Source organism: Larus michahellis, chromosome 20 (genome assembly GCF_964199755.1).
Source record: "Larus michahellis chromosome 20, bLarMic1.1, whole genome shotgun sequence".
Taxonomy (NCBI): domain Eukaryota; kingdom Metazoa; phylum Chordata; class Aves; order Charadriiformes; family Laridae; genus Larus; species Larus michahellis.
The window spans coordinates 7,089,940-7,110,326 of NC_133915.1; the positions used below are offsets into that span (position 1 = coordinate 7,089,940).

Here is a 20,387-nt window from a genome sequence, read left to right on the forward strand (position 1 = left end):
TTCATTCATGCTCAATTTTACCTTCAGTATATCAAATCTAAAAAACCCACAAAAGCCCTCACCCGTAGCAACCTGATTTGACTGTACCATCTTGTTTCTTAAATTATTGTGACATTCAGCAAAACAGTGAAGGAGACTGGCACGTATTTTTCTCAATGCGCATTAAAATAAATAAGATTTCAAAGTTACTTGTTGCTTTTCTGTAGAAAATTGTTAGAAGAATAATTACCAGTTTTCTGCATTCACAGGAATTAGAACAGGGTGTTTGTACATAACCAGACAACTGTACATTTATCAAATTATACTTCCCTTAAAAGCATGCTGCATCAGCTTCATGCTGGTGTAAATATTAAGTGGTGAATGTGGAAAATGCAGATTTTTTTTTGGATAAAGTATCAGAGTTGTGCTTACCAAGTTTCGTTTGGCACTGTTAATCCTTTACAGCGCAGTCCTAGGCGAGATACAAAGTTCCTTGAGTTTTCACTTCGTCCCCATGTAAAAACTTACCTTACTTTTCTAACAGATGACTTTGCCTTTTATGCAATTTCCCAAGAGTCGGGAAACTCTTGGCTTTCAAAATATAAGAGAACTAAGTCCTTTGTATTTTGACATAGTTCTGCTGACACTTGTGGAATTAAGGACCGTATGCATTATTAAAGGTAAAGCAGTAGTTACACAACTATGGTACATTTTAAAAAAATGCCAACACATTCAGGGAATTTTGAAAATAGTTATGGAATAAGCTACTCCCATTGCAATCTAAAATTAAAAACTAACGTCTCCTTTCTTATTTGCTCTTTCAAATAAACCCAGCCTTAAGGAGTTAAAACAAACTGAATGCCTGTAAATTGGTTTATATAGAAATCCATTATTGTAGTTTGAGAAAGCTCTAGCAGTCATTCTATTTTCAGAAGGTCACAATGATTCCAGTAGCTCTTCTAACAATAACTTTGCTGCTGACAAGCACTAAACCTTTTCGATGTACACAGATTTTGTATAATTTATGTAGCTAAAAGAGGTAATTTTGAAAGACTGCTTGCTAGATGATTTTTGAAGACTTCTGCAAGCTTTCCTTTCTCACTAGTATTTTTACTGTAACAGTAAAGGAATAAACATTGCGTAAGCACAGGCAGGGGCGATTTTTTACTATTATGTTTTAAATTCACATAATTATATAAAAATTTAGGTTAGAACAGACCTCTAGAGGGCTGTAGTGCCAATTTGTGCCCAAAGTCAGCCCGTCCCAGATTGCTCAGGGTCTTGTCCGGTAATTCTGAAAAAGTCCAAGAGAGGAGAAAGGAAACGAGCATTTTGTTGAAGGTGTGCACTCGGTGTTACTTTCAGTGCTCTTTAAAGCCCCGAGAGTGCCTTCTTACCAAAACGCTGTGGAGCGAACCTCTACCTGAGCAGGCTATTCCCCAAACTCGCCCCATGTTGTCTGCCTTCCCTTTAGTCCCTTCGGCAAATACCTCGCTGAGCGTGGTATGTCAGGTGTTTGAGGAATACTAGACCCAACCTGTAGGAGGTCTGTATTCAAAAGCTTCATTAAAACACCAAGGATAGTTGTGTTACTCCAGAAGAGGAGGGGGACTCAATTACAGTGATGTCACGGTTTAACCAGTTTCCCTTTTCCTCTTTGGAGGGAATTGCTTTACCTGGACATGGGCTGACACAGTCCTGCTTCCCTCTTCACGTGGATGGTAGAGAGCGCTCTGGGTAACAAACTGCTGGTAAACTCTTTTGTAATAGTGATCCTGTGGGAAGCAATAAAATAGTAACAATCAAACCATGAGTAACTTTCAGTAAAAAAGGAAAGTGGCTGGCTTTGACTTGAAACCCCAAAACATGAAGACAGCCACTACTGCGTTTCAATACCCTTAAAGTTTCCTGCCCAACTGCTGCACTCCCAGTGTGAAGTTTGGTGGGTACTGATACTCAGGTAGCCAATGAGAAAATTCCGTGTCACAAGTACCATCATCATGTACACGAAATACGAGCTGACAGTGCCTAACCGTCCTTTTCACTCCAGCGGTGAAATATAAATGCCAGTGCCCGTGAGAGAAACACCCCACTGCTGGACCCCGATAACGCTGCAGGTGAACTAGGCACCTTCTGTAAAGATGGATTTTCATTAGGTTTGGAATTTGTTCCTAATACTGAAAAAGTTCTTTTCCTCTTCTGCCATTGCAGGAAGTGGTTTTGGATGAAAGACTCCAAGGCGGACAATTACTGGAGGAGCCAAAACTTTTGCATTTCCAAGGGAATACCTTCAGTCTTCAGATATCTGTCCTTGATATCCCTCCTTTCCTTTGGAGAATTAAACCATTTACTGCATGTCAGGTACTTGTCAATTTTAGCTGTTTACATTTGAATTCAGAGGAAATATGACTTTTCACTGGTATAGGCGTAACTCAAATAAGACGATGGTCCCTTTTATTTTTGAATGGTGTGGTTTTAATCTCTTGGGTATGCCACAAAAATGCATTGCCTTATGATTTTGACAAATACAGATTTCATACGTAACAGAATGCTTTAAATTTTTCATTTAACAAAAATGCAAGCTTGTACTTTATGACTCAAAGATGTTTTTGATATCTTTGTCATTCAGATTTTGATATAACTATGACTGTATGTCTGAAAATGGCATTTAAATGTAAGCATTTAAATGCCGTGAGTTCAAATTGCAGCATGTATATACTAAGAATTAGAACTGAGGAAGAGCAAATTATTTTTTCTGTACTACATTAATTAAAAAGGCTGTTTAAGACAGGAAAGTAAAAATCAAAAGAAATGAAGAATTTCTAAGTATATGGATCATGACGATAAGTGATGTGCCGGCACACGGAGTGGGGCTGGTCTTCTTAAAATACACCACATTGCTTTGGTGAAAAATCCCCGGGAGGTTTCTGGCAGCAAAGCACCATCTGTATAGAGCTCTAGCAACAGAATATAAAACTGTTCAGAGATGGACTCTGTATCGGACACAGTAGAAATTACTGTTGATGCTGTTCGTTAAGACTATTGCAGAAAGGCAGTGCAGCTACACAGGGAGGAACAGGCCCCGAGAACCCAGTTAACACTGGTATGATCAATTGGAAAAATGGCCTGCACAAAACAGTAGTTCCTCTGCTGTCTGCAAACAACAGACTGCCGACAGCCAAAGGAAGCCAGTTTGAACTCCAGCCTTCACGTTTCTTTGTAGTTAAGAATTCAGGGAGGATTAATTCTGCCCATTAAATTCTGCAAAGTTGTTATTTCTTTGGGGCGTTACCTCCTTTGCTGGTTGTGAGTCCCTGGTGCACGCGAAGTTCTGAGAGTGACTCGGAGACCTCAAAATGTTTTCTGGGCAGTTCAGCACTTTCTCTAATGCTGTGTACAATTCCTATGAATAAATACATAGCTTATGATATATTAAACTCAGGTATTTTTGTTCTCTGTTGGCAAGTAATAGTCTAGAGTTCCCAGTCGAAACTGAACTGCAGGGTGCTGTTAAAACAAGACGTGATAGCCAATGCAAATTTCTCCATATTAATCTTCATGCATTGCAAGGACCTCACTTTGCTGAATCTAATGCAAGTGGCACAGCCCAAAGTAGCTATTCAATTTATGGCTGCAAGATAAATATAAAAAATTAGGAGTCAGATGAGGGAGCTATAACCCACAGAAGGCGGCTCAAGTGCTGCGCTTGCTTTGCGGCAGGCGCAGAAGGGCAGAGCCACGGAAGACACTGACCCTCACTGGCTCGTTACCCGTCCTCTCCTTAAAAACCAGCACGTGCAACGCCTCTGCTGACAGAATGGTCTGACACAGAGCTGATACTGAAGCCAAATAAATATTTATATTTTATAACTGAATATAGTTTGGATAACTCGGACAGCTGAGAAATATAATAATTGTTTTTAACAGAAGCTGCAGAACATCTTACCCTGGCTTTGTCTTTCCCGGTCAGTGAAATGTTTTGTGATGTGTCCCAGCTCTGTTGACAGCTCTGATTTGGTTGCAGACTCTTTATATATAAAAATATCTATTTCTTTGTGTGGAGTTTCTTCCAGTGTTTACTTGTTTTCTCTCCTACATACCACACTTTTAAAACACGCTGGCTGTTCTGCTTGTCAAGAACAACTGAAAAGAGCCTATTCCATAATTGTCTGTTTGGTCCACCAAATGAAACCGTTATCAGTACGATGAGGAAAGATTTATGTTAATGATTTCTCAGATAAGTAAAGATCCTGCTTCAAGGCTTGAACAGATGAATAAATCATCATGTAAAACTGTGGCATAAAATCAGTTAACGGCAGGTGGGAGGCAGAATTTCTCTAAACTGCGCTAAGTGCGTTTGTTTGTCCTGGCTGTCCTGCGGGAGCAGATGCTGAGTGCTTGGCGTCCTTCCCACCGCGTTCACAAGTTACCAGGGGGAACCCAGAAAAACTGGTTGGGTGTCAGAGCGGGAAGAGGCTGTGACAAGCATGTTAAGAAGCCAGACAGGCACCTTTGGGGGTTAAAAGCAGCTGTCTCTAGTGTCTCTTGGAGGATCCAGTGTCTGGCTGTAGCTATGAGATGATTTACATTCCCTCTGTCTGCTTGGAACTTAATTATAAAGGGAGAATAAAACTGAAAGCAGTTCTGGAATCCTTTAAACACTCATCGTTCCACCATGCTTTGCCCCCCCGCCCCGTATGTTTCATATAATTCTTTTCAGCTGAGTGATTCTTCTACTCTCAATGAAAGCAGAGATGATCACTCTGGAAAAATCTAATTATAGTTGCTCCACTTCTAATATTTTGCTAATGTTTTCTTTATCACTGTTAGTATCTTGCTACAGCCACCAGCTCCGGGTCTAAAGGCAGAGCTTATCCTTATCACTTAGTGCATCATTACAGACAGCCCGAGACACTACAAAAGCAGTGAACTGTGTGCTGGCCACGAGTACAGCGAGATTCTCCACAGCTTAGTCTTGACTGTACTTTAAAGTACAGGCTGAGGCTGATCTTTGAGCTGTACATTCTCAGATGACCAGTGCATAGCTCGGTTCTTCAGGGACATGGATAAGATTGTAACCTGAATCCCATAAGAATTGTTTCTAGGAAGGCAAGAATGAAGAAATGCACATTTTCAGAGCTGTAAGCTTTTAGGTGAGCTTCCATATATAAACTGATCATAAGAGTTAAGTGCATGGTTTACTTGATTTAAACAGCTAATTATGACAAGTGACTAGTTAGTAGGTCACTCAGTTATAACTATCAGTATTAAATACTGACGGAATTGTACCTGCCTACAGACAGCACATTTTATGTCCTTGTCTGTGTCTTTTATTAACCCTTTATAATAATACTCTGAAAAACGCAAGCAGAATGCATGCCGTGATTAAATCTGCATGTATTTTCTTTGAAGGATCAGCTTCACATGCCATTTAAATAAATTATAAAATTTAAAAATAGCGCGTGAAAAAGGGACAGAATAATCTGAAAATTTATAATCCTCCTCTAGAAAAACGAATGTAGAAGTCTTGAAACTAGTTTTCTTACATGAGAATAATTGCTCATTGAAGCTGTCCAATGCTGTCCCACAATCATATGGATGAATGCTAAGATATAACAGAACGAAATATTAATATCAGTCTTTTTTTCCCCTTTTACATTATTCTCCAGGTTGACAATTCTACAGTATTTTCCAATAGTTTGAAATTAATAGAGAACACGTTTGATTTAATTGTTTACATTGTTTACTATTTACATGCCTTCACGGCTACAATGTAGAACACCACAGTGAGTTTACAGCTGATGTTAATTTGGAAATAAAACCAAATAATAACATGTTCTGAAAGCGTAAAGAGAATGTGGGTATTTACAAAGTAATCATAAACCAGAAGTTAGCTGCCCCCCATGTACTTCTCCTGTCTATTTCCGTACATTTTTAGGAACTCAGAGCAACCAGAGATGCCAGAAATCTCTGATGATTAATTGCTGCAGTTGTCTATATAGCATTTGATGAGGGCATTCAGCCCATAAACTGTCCCTGGCTGAAGTAGAGGAGTCACTGAAAGTAGTCACAGAATAAAACAGGATGAAACTAAGAAGTAAAACTGAGACTGACCACTGATGTGCAGGGGCTGCATGTGGCTACCCAGGCAGGTGGGTGTTTTTAAATTCGGATGGAACGTAAATATAGAAGGTAGGCTGTCGTGCTCTGTGCTGCGTTACCTTACAGAGGGAGCGCAGTCCTTGATGGGAAGTTCCTTTCGTTGGGTTCTGGAGTACAAGGTGCTGGGGCAAGGAGACACAGATTAGAGTTCTGATCCCTGCCTAGGAGGAATAAGTGAAGTGCGTCTTAAGTTTCATTTTAGGTGAGAGTCTCTCATCATTTGTGTCACTGAATGAAAACTAAACTTTCAGTAAATGTAACATCTCAGTATTTATCAACTGAATCATTATTTATTAGTTTTGTCCTACTTTGAGGTTGCAGGGCTGTCAGTAAAAAAGGAATTGCAGAGAAAAAATTGTGGTGCTTTTTTTTCCCTCTTTTGCAATTATCACAACTCCTCTCTCTTTCTTACGCCTGCTTCCCCGTTCGGGTGGGATACGTGTCTCTGACAGGAAGTCCCGTTCTCTCGCGTGTGGTGCAGCAGCCAGAAGCCGCTGCACTGTGCCTTCTCCCTGGAGCGCTACACTCCCGCCACCACCCAGCTCTCCTGCAAGATCTGCGTCCGGCAAGTCAAGGGGCACGAGCAAATCCTGCAGATCCAGACATCCATTCTCGAGGTAAAATGTTCTCTCTCCTTTTGTTTTGTTAAGTTGCTGTGTGGTGTGAGACATGATCCCTCCCCATTTTTGTCCTTTCTATCTCCATGTAGTTTCTTATGCCCTGTTCCAAACTGGAACAAGTATATAAAGTCTTACAGATTCAATTTCTAGCAGAAATCAAAGTACAGAGATTCTACAACACTAAAAATAATTTATATTTGAGTTGATGGTAATAGTTTTCTTGCAGAAAGTTTTTGAATAGTTTGCAGAGCACTGAGAATCGAAAATAAATGGATTGCCTGTATGCTGCTGGGCCACTGACTATTCATTATTAGAGCATTTTTGTGTATACAGAATGTCTTGCAAGGACTGTAGCTTTGCTCACAGGTGAAAGAAATCAAACATTTAGTTAAGCAAGTTAGTGATGTGTCCTAAAGCAATGAAAACTTCAGCTGCTTTTTTAAGATTATTGAGCATCTTTTTTGATTAATCCACATAAATATTTCTGGATTAAAGATATATGCCCATTGCTAAATGCACTAAGCAGGGAACGCAGCAACTGGATGAGAAAACCACAAACATCATTCTGTATAAAAACATCCTCAGAATCCATCCAAGCATTGTTCCAGTTCTTTATTGCTATTTCGTAAAAAACTTGTCATTCTCTATATATCTCAATACAATGTTGCTGCTCCCTTTTTCCCCTTCTCACTTTTGTTTTTTTAAAGGGACCTACGTGCCCACAGATAGGGCAGATGCTCCCCAGAGCATGTTACAATTCTGTCTTCAAATGGATTTGCTGGTAGGGAAGGCTTTCTTGGCCTATCTCAAAAAGTGATTGAAGAGTGAGGATAATTTGACTCTAAAATAAATATATAAATAACAACGGAATACTTGAATTGCTCATTGCTTTACGATTCCCTGAACTAACCAGGTAGCAGTAGCTTATCTCACATGTGCAGGGTATGAAAATCTACTATTGTTCTGCATATTTAATTTAAGCAGTCAGACCATGCGATATATCTACAGCACTGCTATTACTCTGCATGGATGACTTTTGGGATGTGTCATAAATGTTATATGAGGAGACTATAGCATCATTGTTATTTAATATTTATGCTGCATTGCACTGAAACAAATAATGCATGGAAACGTGACTCTGTTATACAAGACTAGAAGAATTTCACAGGAAAAGAATGGGCCAGATCTACAAAAGGACCTGGATTCCAAAGGGATTTTCAATATGGAAGAACTGAGGTACTTGTAGATTTAGGAGTTTTTAAAAAATCACAAATGAGAGATTTATGTGTCCATATTTTAGGCTAAAGCAATTAAAGATTTCGAAACCTGTATGCTTTTGTGGCATTCCATCTACCAATCACTGCTCTATTGGACTTTGTCTTGCAAAATAAACCAGAAGAGGAAACTTGTAGAAGGAAAATTACATTATTTTAAATGTTTTTATACATAGGTGCTTGTGATGTTATAGAAGTTCCTTCACAAATCAGAAAAATACCTCTTAGCTATTTAATCTTCTGTTGTCAATTCTACAAACTATACCTGGACTCTCAGGCCCAGGTTTGATTCTTCCTCCAAAAGCAGCGCTGCTACACCCAGAGGTACCTGGAGACGGGCTCACTGCGGGCAGGTCCCCGTGTAAGAAGGCAGCAAAACCAGCAGGGACCAGTCTGCACTCCCAGCTACCCGCAGGCTGAAGAGGCTGGGCACAAATCGTGTCTTAGGTTCCCCATTTCTAACCAGGAGTGTGTGATGGGACTCCTGGTGTTAGGATGCTAAAAGGGCCACCTCCAGACCCGCGGCAGACAGAACGCCCCACACCCTGACTAACTGCTTTTTGCTTTTCTATTCTGTGTAGAACGAAAGGGAAACCATCACGTTCTTTGCACATGATGACAGCAACTTCCCTGCACAGATGGGTCCAAAAGCATTCAAAATCCCCTACTCTATTAGACAACGAATCTGCGCAACGTTTGACACGCCCAACGCCAAAGGCAAAGACTGGCAGATGTTAGCACAAAAAAACAGCATTAACAGGTAATGGAAGGCAGTTTTGAAAGGTGAACATCTACATATGCAATGGGAATAATTTGCTGCTGTTATGGGGTTTTTTGTTTGTTTGCTGGTATTAAAGATGTCTGCATAGTAATTAACATAGTCTCAAGGATAAGCTGTAGTTCGTACATACCTTTATATAGAACTAGCTGCTGAAAAAAGGAACTCCCTTTCTCCTCCGAAGAAAGCCCTGTACCCTGTCCTACCTGATCTTTGCTTCTGTGGTCAGTCTCTCTGTTCTGGACTGGACCTTTCCTTTGTGCACCCCCAAGAGTGGGCTCGTGGTGCAAGGCAGACTGTAGGAGGATTTTGGCACTGTTGTGTACTATGAACCCAGTGGTTTAAAGGACTCAGGAGGTTGCACATTCTCTCAAAAAAATGATACAGCGTGTTGCCTTGATTTCTATCTGTGTGTTTTGCATTCCAAAATGAATTACACATTTTGCAGATTTTTTTTATTAAGGAAAAGGCATATTTAAAAAAGAAAGCCGTGCTCTACTGTTACGAGTAATAATATTATGATTATTGAAACTGAAAGATGCTGTAAAAACTAATTTACTACTTATTTTGCTTTTTCTGCTTGGCTAAATTAAATTGGTGGAGGCAGTTCACGCACAGAAATATTTTGTGATAGTCACAAACACCATAAATACGTTCCCAAGAGGGTAGAGGAATACTTAAATCAAGTGAAATAACTTTTCATTGACTTGTTGCTTTGCATGGAAATCTCAATAAACCACATCTGGACCAAAGAAAAAAGCAATTTATAGTCTTGCAGCAGTGAGAGCGTCAAAAAATTCTGCTTTACTTATCAGCATTTACTGCCCATTGTCAGGCACTTTAATCTCCCCTGGTTTCTGTTCCTCCTGCGTGGAGGAAGTTGGAGGAGATTTCTTCTTTTCAGGAAACTGAGCGACAGTGTCCGAAGGAGATTACACTGACTTGTGTAAGACCCAATTTGTGATAACTTTTGACTCTTGAATCTGTGTGGGAGACACCTGGTAGGGTCTCTGCAATATCTGTTTTTATAAAATCAAATTCATAGATAGAAAAAAGTTGTTGTTGAGCAGTTTAAACAACCCAAAATGTAGTTATAAAACCAGATGATAGAGCTTAAATACTTGACTTCATAAATTTCCACATATCTGCCATACAGCGTGATCCATTAGTGTCATCACAGTATTTCACCCGCCTATCCCACAGTACAGGTCACTGCCGTGCGGTGCTGGCTTTAGCTCCCCAGTTCAGCCAGTGTCTGTTCTTTCAGTGCACTCGAACTCTTCATATCGCCACGACAAGGAGCGTCTTCAGAGCCAGAGCTGTATTTTTTACACACACACACACGTCCCTGAATGGTAGCTTTCCGTCACCATAGAGATGGATGTACCTAATTAGCGAAGCTTGAGGAAAAAAAATGGTATCTGCCTGTTTTTTACTGATGGGCAACAGTCCAAAAATGGTCAGTAGCAAATATTTAATTATGTTGGAGTTTGTTTAAAAAAAGCAGACAATAGCATTCAAGTCCAAATTTCCTTTTCTGTGCTACAGGTTTATCTGTTTCTTCCTGTATTTATAGATATGTATCTATATGTAATAGAAATGCTAGAAATAACATTTATGCTTGTGAATGTGAAGTTAATGTATTTTTTTGGATCATTATGTCCAAAGCCCATAAATAGAAGGAGTTCTAGGGTAATATGTTTAAGATAAACCCTTTGTTTTACCAAATTCTTCGCACGTATCACCCCTGCAAAGTCCTAAAACCTACATATCAATAAAATATAAACTTACAAATTAAAAGATGTCATATGTTTACATAATCACAAGCATCAATTTAAGTTATACGATTCCCCTCCCAGACAAATACTTGTTAAGTTTACTAATAATGCTTTCCGGACTTGTTTTCTAAATTATCTGGGACAGTACTGCTGGCGAGCATTTCTGTACCTCAGAACATACAAGTCCCTTGTTCATTCTGCCTCTGCTAAACCAAGCAAGTGACATTTGAAGAATAAATGCACCCGTGTGTGTCCTCTTGAGGGTTTCCTCCCCTCAACTCATCTAGGTCTTGCTGAAAGTTTTAGCTTTTTAAACACGTCTATAGTGTTAGGCAGAACAGAGGGCACTTTGGCATTCAGGGTGGATAGAGTATATACTGTTCCTCAGCCTTTCTGTTTGCTTTTTTCTCCCCTCCTTTCAGGAATCTCTCCTATTTTGCTACACAAAGCAGTCCCTCTGCCGTCATCCTGGACCTCTGGGAAGCCCGACATCAACACGACGGCGACCTTGACTCCCTGGCCTGTGCCCTGGAAGAAATCGGAAGGACACACTCCAAAATCTCAGACATAACAGAAACTGAGATTGAAGAGCCTGATTTCAACTACAGCAGACAAAATGGACTTTAGTCCCTTTTCTCCATTCAAGAACTGATGGCCAGCTTTGACTACACTAGAGAATCTCTTTGGCAGGGAGGAAATAAGGGTTTCTGCACACTGTGTATGGAAACAGCCACTCAGTTCCACAATGCAGTTCTCAGCTGGAGGAGCAGAAGCAGCCCTATTAAAAATCATCTTGGTAATAAGGAAAACACAAGCTTCTCCCTGTCCTCGCGCATTTAAGATTCATGTTTTAATGTCAAAAACGAAACTACATATCTATCATTCCTGGGGCAGGAAGGAGTGAGATACAGAGCCATAAAAGGTAAATATTATGACATAATGTATTTAGGAAACAGTAATGCTAATAATAATTCCTAGTGAACATCAGCAAATATGATACTGAATATTTAGAGCCACTAGAGGTTAACCCTAGTTTAAAGGTTTGTCTTCTTGGGGCCTTGACACCCCTTTGTCCTGCGTCTCTACCTTACCACACTTGCAGCCGGGGGTTAAAATGTCATTTGATAGCATCGTGTTGTCACTTTGTATCTGCTACAGAAAAAATCTGGCCTTATTCTCTTCAGATCTTTGAGGAAGTAGAAGGTCTCATAACTATTTAATTGATATCATATGCATTCCAAACAACTTATTTTAAAAATTCAGTCACTTAATGAACGTACATTCGCTGCAGAGCTTTCCTGCCTGTTTTGTTACCAAACTAACAGAACAAAACCCTTCTCTGTGAAATTAGTGTGTGTGCGTGTGTGAGAAAGACATTTTCTAGGGTTCTCAGTCTGCAAACTTTTACTTAGTCAAAAAATGTTTCTTTGGGGGTGGGTTTAAATAACCAAATAAAACGCAGGAAAGTGGCAGCCCTATTTTAGCAAGTTTACACTTTTTTTTTTTTTTTTAAATTACTTCATGTTCGGGGGCTAAACTAAAAAGTAAAGGTGAAGTCAATCAGCACGGCTTAATTTTAATTTATTTTCAGATTGAAACAATCAACCCCACACAGTACTGCCAAAAATAGGCTTGATTTGATTGTACAATTTGGAAATTTCACAGAATATAAACCTGGCTGTGTTACACTTGCTTTAGTTACAAACATACTGCATTTACCTCCAAAACCAGAATGTAACTAGAGAATTGTGCTCATTTTTTATCCATTTCATACAAAAATAATTTATTACTTCAACTGAACCAAAAAGAGAGCTGTCACTGTGAGTGAGTGTCCTAGTGGGACTGGTACTGAGCCAAATTTAACCGTTATTTTCACTCATACATTCTTTACAATTAGCCAAGGTGCTCGTTAGCTCTGGCCCTAGGTATCGGGTTTGGTGACAGGACCACAATCAGTATAAAGCAGGAACACAAACACGACTTTAGGAGCTTTATGGAAATGCACAAGAAATAGAAAACAAGCATTTTGGGTTCTTTTTACCCCCGTATTTGGCCAAGAGCAGCATGATAGGCTAGGTATTTGCACAGGGCAGGTGCAAATCTAGAATAATCTGAAAGAATTTCTTTACCCAGGACTCCAGTTCTGAAAAGTATGATGAACAACTCTTAAGACTTTGCTTGTTCTTGCTGATCTGAAACTGCAAATTTCACTGCTTTCCCAGCTCAGCAGGCTGGAATAGTCTTAGGCTTATAAATACTCAGACTTCCTCAAACATTTTCTGCACTTCAGTATTTCATGCAGCCTGACATGAGAGTTCCTGTTTGCAACGGGAAATCATAACGGCTGCAAGCATATTTAAGACCGAGACAAAAATACCAGCTCATTTGGCAGCAAGCTGTCACTGTTTTCAGCAGCACATGGTTCTATCTGTGTTTGAATTATATTTCTAGTGACTTCCAGTCCTCCTCCTCAGAAACCTGTTCTTCATTGGACAAAATGTCATGAATTAAAAAAATAGGGAATGGCATCCACAGAAAAGCAGTGGAGTTTTAGTGAGCTGTCGTTGTCTGGGAAACCAGCTACAGTCACTCTCCAGCAGTTAATTTGTTCTCAGCTTCTCCTCAAATGCAGTTTTAATTTTCAAACTAGCTTAGGTTCGCTACCACAACAAAGACTTCAGTACTACCCTGCAGGTGCTGAAACATGTTCATGTCACTCTGAAGAGCTGTATGTATTTTCTCCTCTTGTTTTTCAAATATATGTGAGCTACATGCTGCATATGGGGTCAAAAAGAGCTGCTATATGGAGCTCAGACCTTAAAGTTTTTTCTCAGGAAACACATAGTATTTACTTTCAAGACTTGGGTAGCTTTGAAAAACCTCTATGTACAGCGACACCCAGCTCTGCCTCCTGAGTGCTGGGTGAAGCGGGAGAGAAACCAGGAGCTGTACAAAGTACATCTGAAAGGGCCTTCAGAGGGAAGGGATCTGCGTTATGCACCAAAAGCCAAGTTAGATCCAAAATCCAATAAAATCTAGTGTCTGAGTCAACATACTCCGAAGGAATAAATGTCAAAGTGTCTTACAATGCCAGAGAAGAAACCGTTCTGTTTTGGGCCTGAGGTAGGATTTGAGAGTATTGTTGTTGCCCTTTAGAGTTTGTTTCCTGGGTTTTGTTCACTTTTGCTAAAGCAGCTTCTTTGTTACTGATCTGACTTTTGCGAATCTGAATCAAGAACTCTGACTTTTTCTAACCTATTATTGTTTTGATGCTCTTGTATTGTTTAACTGGACTAGAAATGCCACAATACTACTTATTTATCTGTCTCCCATCAGAATGCGGTTTGAAACAGTACCCGAACCACCAGCTTACCTTTCTAACGTGAGCTTATCTGGCTGTACACACGAGTCTTATAAGACCTGCCATGCTATGTCGGGTGAAAATCCACTTAGTCTTGTATGGTATCTCTAAGAGTGACTAGGATTGAAAGTTTAGGGCAACAGTGTCAGAAACGTGCCCCGTACTAAAGGACTTCCTCAGCAGGGGGTTGCATCTGCCCCACGGTGTCTAAGAATCCCCGGTACCTTCAAAATACTGACTAATCCCTTTGAACCCACTGAAGCACTTGGCCGTCATAAACAGCACCTGGGAGAAACAAGTGCCACAATCTTCTTGTGCATTTTTTGAGCAGCACTTCCTTCTCAAGCTTTCCTTTTATTTAAGACATGCTGCCTGGCACCGGGTGCCCCTAGTTCTGTGTAGTATGGAATACTGAGTAACTCTTACATTTCCAGTTCTGCTCACTCTCTTGTCTAGGCTGAAAAACCCTGGTTTATCCTACTTTGAACATCCTTGCTGTTATTCTATCAATCATCTCTAGTTCTGTGTCTTTTTGGAGATGGAGTGACCAATAACCTGCTTTTCCACAGGAACGCAGGCTCAATTACACAATTCCTCCATTTCCTCCATTTCTTGCTGTTCCCACACTCAGTATCAATCCCAGAGGATTAAGATCTTGCTATAGCATAAAGCCACAAGAAACACCTGCAGTAGAGTGCGATAGAGAATACAGTAACTGACTTCACGATGCAAATTACTCAAGCAAATACATCCTGAACATCCAGAAAATAAAACCTGTGAGGAAAAACTACGTAACTTAAAAAAACCAAACACTGAAGTGAGAGAGAAGATATCAAAATCATTAAAAAAAAATCTTAAGAAGGTAATTATTTGTTCTCCTCGATGATGATGGATATTGGTAAGCAGTAACTGGAGAATAAGAACTTAACTTAGACTTCTGAGTGGAAAAATACGCTACCGTTATTTTGTATTCCCTTCCCCCCCTTCTGTTGATGACCCGGTCCCTCTGGTAGAGCCAGGCCTGTTTCACCCGCTTGCTCTCTGTTCTGTGTCAGCTGCGCGGGCTGGCATTCATAGCACTAAGCACTTGCACTTACAGAGGCTTATCCCAGTTCTTCTCCCTTTTTTGTGCACAGTCCCAGTTTTAGAGATGGAGAAATTAAAATGGTTTTTAGGTAAATGCTTTTGCTACCATATACACGAGGCAGACACATGGATTTTGTTACCATTAGCAAACAGCTCAACAGTACAAGATGTTAGGTGTTTGCTTCCTGTTTTCCACAGTAGAAAGCAGCTGACTTTTGCCAGCTCCCCCCAAGCCCGCTGTAAGTATGCTTTGCGATAAAGTATTCTCTCAGAATGGTAATTCAGAATTTACCTGCAAATACTGTATAAATAAGTGTGTTGACCATTATTAGCAATCTTAAAATTCCTGAAGCACATTTTTAACATCTATATTAAAAAGATTTTTTTGGCAATCTGTATATCTATATATATGATTTGATCCAAAACACAGATGTAAAGGAACATCTGAAGCAGGATTAGAGGCCAGAAATTAAAAAAATTAATATTACTTATATTACTTTTGAAAAATAATTGTAAAAATCTCTTCACAAACAAGAAAGCAAAAGAAAGAGAAATGTAATGTTACACACTTAAGATTCCATCTAGCTGCTCTGAGTCTGATATGGTGCAATAGCCATTTTGATTTTACATCACCGAAGAATCTGCTCTGGCTTATTTTCATCTTCCTAAGCACTCTTCCCAGATATTTCTGCACTGTGAGTCATTTAAGACTAATAGTTGCATTTTAAAAATGACTTACTATTTTGTCACCAAAATGGTGCACTTCACAGCTCCGCCAGACTGCAGCATCGTAAAGCTAATTTACAGTTTTTACAACACTGCTTTTGCAGTCTTACTAGTTTACATTAAAATCCTTTAAGCCACAAGGAAAGGAACCCTGCTCTGTAGATTTAAATTCAAACTTCATTTACCAGTGCAAGTCCCATAAACCCAAGACGTACTTCCACAAAAATTTTATTGGGCTTTTTGTAATAGATGAAAAGATATCGACACAATTCTCTTAAAATACAGGGAACTATTTTTGTTATTATTTTTATCTCTGGCAACAGCTGGCCTCCTCTACGGGCCTGTGCACAGCTTGCTTTCAGCAGGTTGAGGGAGAAGCTTATTCAGCACAAATCACGGAGAGGGATCTTGTCGTAGGACTACACGGCAGTAACATCATACCAAAGGTCCTCTTTTTTTTTTTCTTTTCACTTGAAAGAAAGTGCTGTATGAGAGTTCTAAAACATTTAGTAACCGATCAATTCCAGATAATGTTTCCCACCACAAAAAATACAGCTGATGTATACAGTGCAGCTGAAACAAGTAGGGAACTGTTGTGGACTCCTGTTCATGATCTGAATATTTTTTTTCAGTCTGTTTCTGCCCATAAAACACAGATTTAAGTAAAGGCCTGCATTATTTCTTGGATGTTAATTCACTGAGTGGAAACCAGAAAGTTACTTTTAAGTCCTAAACACCTGAGAATGATCTGAAGATTTGTCTTTCTAGCCTGCGTTTTACTAATTTGAATTGTACTTAGGAAGTTCTCCCACATTTTACACAGCAGTAGAGATGGTTAATGCTTTTCACTGAGAACCTTTTTCATGTTGAACCTGCTGAAGAGCGTTTCTGTGGGTTGTTCCATGGTGGTAGAAATACTCCCTGGACACTCTGCCTGCTTCAGAAGAGGCTGGCGGGTTTGCCGCAGCAGCACTTAAATGGCACATATATTCCTTCTTGGATATAGAATGATTATCTAGTTAAAATTACTTAAAACTTAGAGGATTCCTGAGCAAACACAGTAACTTAAAATACTAGGTATATAGCACACAATACCTGTAGCAACAAATAAAACTCAGTATGATGGCTAAAGATCACGAATCATTTTCTAGAAATGCAGTCTCTTTTCTCTCATTGCCAATACTAGCATAAATGGTAGCAAAAATCTCCTTTCCAACATGGACAAAAGAAATAAATCACTCTAAGATTAAAGAGTCACTTCGAGAATCATTTGATAGTAACAGTGTCCGCAATGCAGAAAACAGAACTGATGTTCTGCTCATTGCCGCAAGTAAAAGAAAAATCTGTCAGCATCCACGTTCACTGTTCTGTCCAAAAAATAAAATAAGTGTCTAGAAATTTGCCACTATATTTTTTGTATTAGAGGTGAATAGTACAGATTCTGCTAGTGTTTCTTGTCTGGGGCTTGGGTAGGGGTGTATTGTAATTTTCAAGCTATTGCAAAAGCTGCTTTTAAATAAGCTGTTCAATTGTATTGAATAACTGGTTTGTGCTTTACAAGGGAATCCAGGTGAGCCAGGACTCAATGCGAAGCCTCCTTGCCTTGCTCTCACAGGGTAACTAGAGCTGAAGTCACTTGTGAAATTTAGCTAAGGGATAGGGAGATTAGATGGCCCATCCCGGATCTGTAATGTAGTGTACTGTAATCTAATGAGATTAGACACTCAGCTACTGTAGAACCGTGGTTTTGTCAGCAGCTGCTTAGTTTGTCTGCCCCTGGTGTGATAACCTTGGTTGAGAATGTACTTCTGCAGATTTAAGATGATGTCAAACCCCTGTGTTATCTGGTCTCTGTATATAAATCTTATTGTCTAATCCCAAAAGGAAATGTGTAGCACAAAATGAAGTTAAGGGTGTTCTGCACCAAGCCTGGTTCAAGGCTTTTTAGATACAGCAGGAAGGGGAAGACATGGATCTAACAGCAAGTGTATTTGCTACAGAGAACAAGAATGTTTCCTAACAATTCCTCACTTAGAACGGACTGAAGCTTTGTTTTTGCAGTTTAAAAAAATGTTAAGACCTGGTATTTCCCATACTGAAATTTGGAATGTTAACTATATGGTGACATTATGCGTTCAAGCAATTCCTTCAGTTTTCCCTGATTTGTGCACTGAAGTTGGAGGGAGGAACATTTTTACATGAAGCTGTAAGCTTTTGCATTCTTTCCACTTTCAATCTAAAACCCAGATGCCATTACTGGACCTCACAAAGTTCCCTGGTGCATCAGTAAGCAGTACACACATATGCACATACAAATAAATATATATATATATATATGTGTGCCTCACGGGGGTTCTGGCATATATACACTTCTGGTACATATTTGGGAACAAAAACCTGACGTCACAGAGTTTGTGACTTTGGAGATGTAGCTGCCTCCTTCCACCTCGTAATCAAAGTCATGCCCACTGTGACCCTGCTGATCTCAGTTTACACACAGGTACAAAGCCGTTAAGTGTTCACCTTTTGGTTATCCTTGGATGAAGTAAAAATGTGATGCTGGTCAGTCTGGTGAGACTTAAAACAGTGTTGTGCATGACTGGAGCTAACTGAAAAATTTCCATTACATTTTCGACTTTCAAAATTTTTGACCAGCCTTTTGGTGAAAAGGGGAGGGGGAACTTCCACGTAATCAAATACAAAACAAATGATTTTTTTAAAAAGAGGGAAAACCCACAAGTATTCCTCTAGAGAGACCTATTTTCTCTTCTGCTCCTTTATTTTTGCAATTAATGGGTTTTGAAAATGTTGGTTCTTGCTCATTTGACTGAGCGTTCTTCCCTCCCCCCGCTTCTCCCCACGGTTTCAGTGTGTTTAGAACTGAAAAAAAGAGCAGAGGTTTGAATGCTTTCTTTAGTATGAAGCTGAAGGAGTAGGGAAGAGACAGAGGAACATTAAATAAAAAGCATGGCCTTGGCTTCATACCACACTTTCTGTGCCTTGTTCTATCAATGTAAATTCTGAATGTTGTACAGTAAAATACTTGGGAAAGACTCCTTGGAAAAGGCTGCACTGGCTTCTTTTTTCAGCACATGTACATATATAAATATATATACATATATATATTTGGTAATGCCAAACAGCTGTGTTATATTGTACGGAAAAAGTAATAATGGACAGTTTGGATGTTTTATGTAGAGTTTGCAGAAATTGTATGGCTATAGCCTTTTGAAGATAAATGTACAGACGTAAATTACTGCATATCAGTTATTTATGAATAAAGAGTCTTTTACTGACATCTTGGATTGCTGTATGAGTGGCATCTTAATTTCTCTGATAAAACATGATCATAGAATGGGTTGGGTTGGGAGGGACCTTAAAGCCCACCCAGTGCCACCCCATGCCCTGGGCAGGGACACCTCCCACCAGCCCAGGTTGCTCCAAGCCCCGGCCAACCTGGCCTTGAACCCCTCCAGGGATGGGGATGTTCTGATATGAGCGCTTTGGGATATGAGAGGTTCTGAGATGAGTGCTTTGGGATGCTTTGCTGGTTTTACAGGGAGCCTTGTATGGGAGTTTATGCTGGAAAACGGTGTACTGGACACCTTCTTCCAGAAAACCTGAAAATTCCAGAAAAATCTACAGGGACAGGACCAGAACTGAACTTTAACCTTTACTGACAACATTGAAACAATTCAAGAATATCATCCTGCTTTCATACTAGTCTGAACTACAACCCAAAGAATGACAATTACATTCTACCTAAAACGTGATTCAAGGTATTTCACTAAAATGCCTTATTTACTTGTCTAAACCTATGTGCAAGCCCTACCCCAGGACTAGGACATCTCTGTCCTTTGCACCGCAAAACCAACATATATTATTCAGCTTTTTGCAAAATGGAAGATGCAAAACCTCTCTGCGCGTGTATACGCACTGACAATTCCCTCTGAAATGGAGATGGCCCCATTGCTACGTTTGACAAGTGGTTGTACCTCGAATCCTGTATCACTGGAAACAAAGCTATGAGTTCTGTCCCATTTACCATGTAAATGTAATCTTGATTTGTAATAGCCTCTTCTGAGATGCACCAGATAAGAACTCATTGTCTTGATTAATCCTCCCCATACAGATGAGCTCGTAACTTCAGATCCCACTTAAAAGAATAGAAATATCCCGTCAGCAAATAGAGCACCTCAGTCCTGCAATCAGAGCACCTCTGATTACTGAGCAGCTGTCACCAGTACACTGCCACCTGACAAGGAAGGTGGCAAGTGGATACCAGAATCGCCTGCGCCTACCTTCTCCCTGCGCACAAACGTCTGCCCAGCACCAGCGCGGGGGGAGAAGACACGGGGAACGATGGGTCCCTTGGATTAAGCCAGTGCAACACTGTGGAGTTTGGGTTTGTTTCTAATAATTCAGGTGCTGTCAGTCTCTCAGGAATAGTGATACATACTCCCTTAAAATCCTTACCATAGCAATGCTAGCCCGATGGTATATTTATATGAACAACTATTAGAAGGTGAGACAAAACCGGGTTTCTGCTAGACATGGTGCATAGCCCTTTCCTGGACGGATTTGATCAATCCGCCAGTTACCACTGTGTCACATTAACACGTA

The 20,387-nt window shown here is 39.9% G+C and overlaps 1 protein-coding gene across 2 annotated transcripts in view; it reads left to right on the forward strand.

Moving 5' to 3' along the window:
- Positions 1–19,060, forward strand: part of UNC5D (unc-5 netrin receptor D) — a 148,386-nt gene extending 129,326 nt beyond the window's left edge. For both annotated transcript variants that reach the window (XM_074563589.1, XM_074563590.1), the window contains 4 exons: positions 2,191–2,340; positions 6,594–6,758; positions 8,617–8,795; positions 11,014–19,060. In XM_074563589.1, the coding sequence (XP_074419690.1) occupies positions 2,191–2,340; positions 6,594–6,758; positions 8,617–8,795; positions 11,014–11,218 (699 nt within the window). In that variant the 3' untranslated portion in view covers positions 11,219–19,060. The remainder of the gene's footprint in view (positions 1–2,190; positions 2,341–6,593; positions 6,759–8,616; positions 8,796–11,013) is intronic.
- The last annotated feature ends 1,327 nt before the right edge of the window (positions 19,061–20,387 follow it).